Source organism: Mandrillus leucophaeus, unplaced genomic scaffold (genome assembly GCF_000951045.1).
Source record: "Mandrillus leucophaeus isolate KB7577 unplaced genomic scaffold, Mleu.le_1.0 Scaffold349, whole genome shotgun sequence".
Taxonomy (NCBI): domain Eukaryota; kingdom Metazoa; phylum Chordata; class Mammalia; order Primates; family Cercopithecidae; genus Mandrillus; species Mandrillus leucophaeus.
Genome location: NW_012103687.1, coordinates 732,239 through 735,229, shown reverse-complemented (window position 1 = coordinate 735,229; position 2,991 = coordinate 732,239). Strand labels below are relative to the sequence as shown.

Below are 2,991 nucleotides of genomic sequence, written 5' to 3'. Positions count from 1 at the left end.
CTGTAGGGTATAGAAACCTGATTCTGGGCTCCTTTTGGGAAGGAGGATTTGGGATCTGGTGAGAGCAGATGATTTTGCAAGTATAAAACAATGTCTAGAGAGGCTGGAGGGATGTCTGTGAACCAGAGGAAACACCAGGGGATCCTGTGTGAAGCACCGGGGCTTCAGCTGGGGTGCGAGGAGTGGGTGGGCCTCTCTCTAATGACTTAGCCTGGTGTTTGTGTTTCTAAAGATTTGATTGTGGAGAGCATATCTGACGACGAGGATTTTGCAGGTAGGTAACTACTTTCCAGGTAAGATCCAATGGGAGAGAGTTCCCAGGGCCTTCGGGGTATCCATGCTGCTTGGGAGGTTGAGGGAGGGGGCATGAAATCAAAAAGAAAAAGGAAATATGTGTCAAATTGGATTTGGTGTTTTCCAGGTTTCTTGCCATAATGTAAGAACTGTCTCTGTGGGCTGGGAGGGTGCTGTGTGATTTAAAGGTGATCTTTCCCAGAACACCTGGCCTTTTCTTTTCTACCTCTGCCTCTGCCAAACATCACAGCCTTTGGGTTGGACTGGTCAGCACTCCTTGGGATTGTGCAGAAGAGGTTTGGGGTTGCATCAAGTGGCACCTGTGGCGAACAGAATCTGAGGGACACAACTCCCTCACAGGCACTTACTTGAACCTGGAGACACAGTTCTCCTGGTGTGTGCCCAGGGGTGCAGGAGAAATTCACGGTCATCCTCTGAACTTTTAGGACTTTAAAAAGCACTCACGTTTCCATCTTGCTGTTGACTCCTGGCTTAAAGGGAGCTCCTGGGGTGAGTGACGGAGGCGGGATCGGACCCTGGCAGTCTGACGGCAACACCTGTGTTCCTCTGCACTGGGCCTTGGACAACATTACACACCTTTGTGAGAATCAGGAATTATACACCTTTGTGAGAATCCGCATCTGGAATTGAGATGGGCCTTGAGTCATATAAATAAGTTGGAAAAGATGCATTTTATTACCCTGTTGAAAGAAACCATTTATTTCTCACTCCAGCAGGATAAATGGTTTTCAGTGTCTACTTAACTGCTCATTGACTCTTACCGTAGATGAGGAGGTGGCAAGCAGGCCCTGCCCTCCCCCAGTTGTAGTCCCAAGGTAACCAGCAATTGGCTGGATATAATGGAAGAGTGGTGCATTCGGAGGTATCTGTATTAATGGGACCCGCATGATATGGGTGACAGCTATTAGGGTGAGAAAAAACCTTGGAAGCACAATGAAATGTTTAAATATTAAACAAAACATTGTTGAAATCTCCATGGTACTTTAGTAGTCGAAGTCATTCTTGTGGTCATCACTGCCTTTCCCAAACATAACAGGCTACTTAATGTCCCACGGACCCATGCCATGATGAATGAGGATCAGTTTGTAAAATGCCAATAAAGCCATTGCCCGTATAAGCCACAATATTTCATCCATATATTTCAATGTCCATGTGTAAATATGGTTCAAATGTCAGAATTTATTATTATCTAATAGAATATGCATGGTATATCCATGAGCAATAACCATTATACTATTTCTATTAACAATTATTTGTATGATGAAAAACACAGACTCCCATTCTTGGAGTTTTCTGAGTTTGCACACATTAGCATGACAGCCCCATGTTCACCTGACGTGTGCCAGCAGGAGGCCAGGAACAGAGGCTTTTCCTATTAGCTAAGGTTTCTAAATGTATTACGTATTCACAGTTAGAAATAACTCTAAATATCATAAAAGGTTAGCAAGGAAGTTTCCCTTCCACTCTGAACTTCCAAACAGCAAGTCAACAGTTTTGTTCACATATCATCCCTACAATCTACGTGCAAATAGAAACATGCGCCTGGAATGCATGCTGATGCGTGATCGTGTTTATACAAAGTCCTCTGCACCTCTGCATATGCCACTGGGCAATGCACCTTAGTTATCATTCCACATTTCAACTGTAAATCCATTGTATTGTTTCAGATCTATGAAATACTGCATCCTATGACTATTCCCAAAATTACTTAAGCACCGCCCTCTGGGTATCCATTAGTTCTGTTTCCAGTCTTGCTCTTATGACCAATGCTGTAGTGAACAGCACCGTGTTGAGTGAAGTGGTGAACGTGGCATCTTTGTCTTGTTCCAGTCCTCAGGGAGAATGCTTTCAACTTGCCCCATTCAGGATAATGTTGGCTGTGGGTTTGTCATAGATGGCTTTTATTACCTTAAGGTATGTCCCTTCTATGCTGATTTTGCTGAAGGGTTTTAATCATGAAGAAATGTGGCTTTTGTCAAATGCTTTTTCTGCATCTATTCAGATTATCATATGATTTTTGTTTTTAATTTTATTTATGTGATGTATCACATTGATTGACTTGCATATGTTAAGCCATCCCTGCATCCCTGGTATGAAACCCATTTGATCATGGTGGATTATCTTTTTGATATGTTGTTGGGTTCAGTTAGCTTGCATGTAGCATTTCTTATTATTCCATCTGTGGAATGTATTGGTTTAAGTAATGAAAACATGTTCTATCTTCACTGCTTAGCACTTTCTGTTTCTTTAACAGCCTTCCCAACAGGGCAGCATAAAAGCAGGAGCCCTGCTAGTCTCCCCTTAACCTGGAATCCCCCCTTCTCCACAGCTCGCTCATTGGACAGGATAGACTGGGCACCCAGGCCTCAGGGTAAGGACATGCTCCGTCACCTACAGGTGCAGTGCCTGGGAAGGCCAACCGTGGAGGGGCGCTGCCAGCTTTACAGTGATAGAGGTGTTCACAGAGGGACTGACCACCAATTCATAAGGCTGTGCTTTGTTGGTGACATCAAGGATTGTTTTGCAGATTGTTGGGGAGGGACAATCCCAAGGCCTCACCTGGTCCTGGTCCTGGTCCTGGTTTGCACAAAGGCAATAAGAGAGGAATGGTCAGGGCTGACCTGTTGCTGTGCTGGGGAGGAAGGTGCTGGGCTGAAATTCAGGAGGCTGAGGATG

At 44.6% G+C, this 2,991-nt stretch overlaps 2 protein-coding genes across 2 annotated transcripts in view; both read left to right on the top strand.

The window, feature by feature from the left end:
* The window catches only part of BCR (breakpoint cluster region), an 814,161-nt gene that overhangs the window by 222,424 nt on the left and 588,746 nt on the right, over positions 1 to 2,991 (top strand). The gene's annotated exons all lie outside the window — the stretch shown is intronic.
* The window catches only part of LOC105546092 (probable palmitoyltransferase ZDHHC8), a 101,983-nt gene that overhangs the window by 7,988 nt on the left and 91,004 nt on the right, over positions 1 to 2,991 (top strand). Inside the window, 3 exon segments of the mRNA XM_011989188.1 lie at positions 233 to 274; positions 1,082 to 1,130; positions 2,645 to 2,686. Coding sequence (XP_011844578.1) covers positions 233 to 274; positions 1,082 to 1,130; positions 2,645 to 2,686 — 133 coding nt within the window.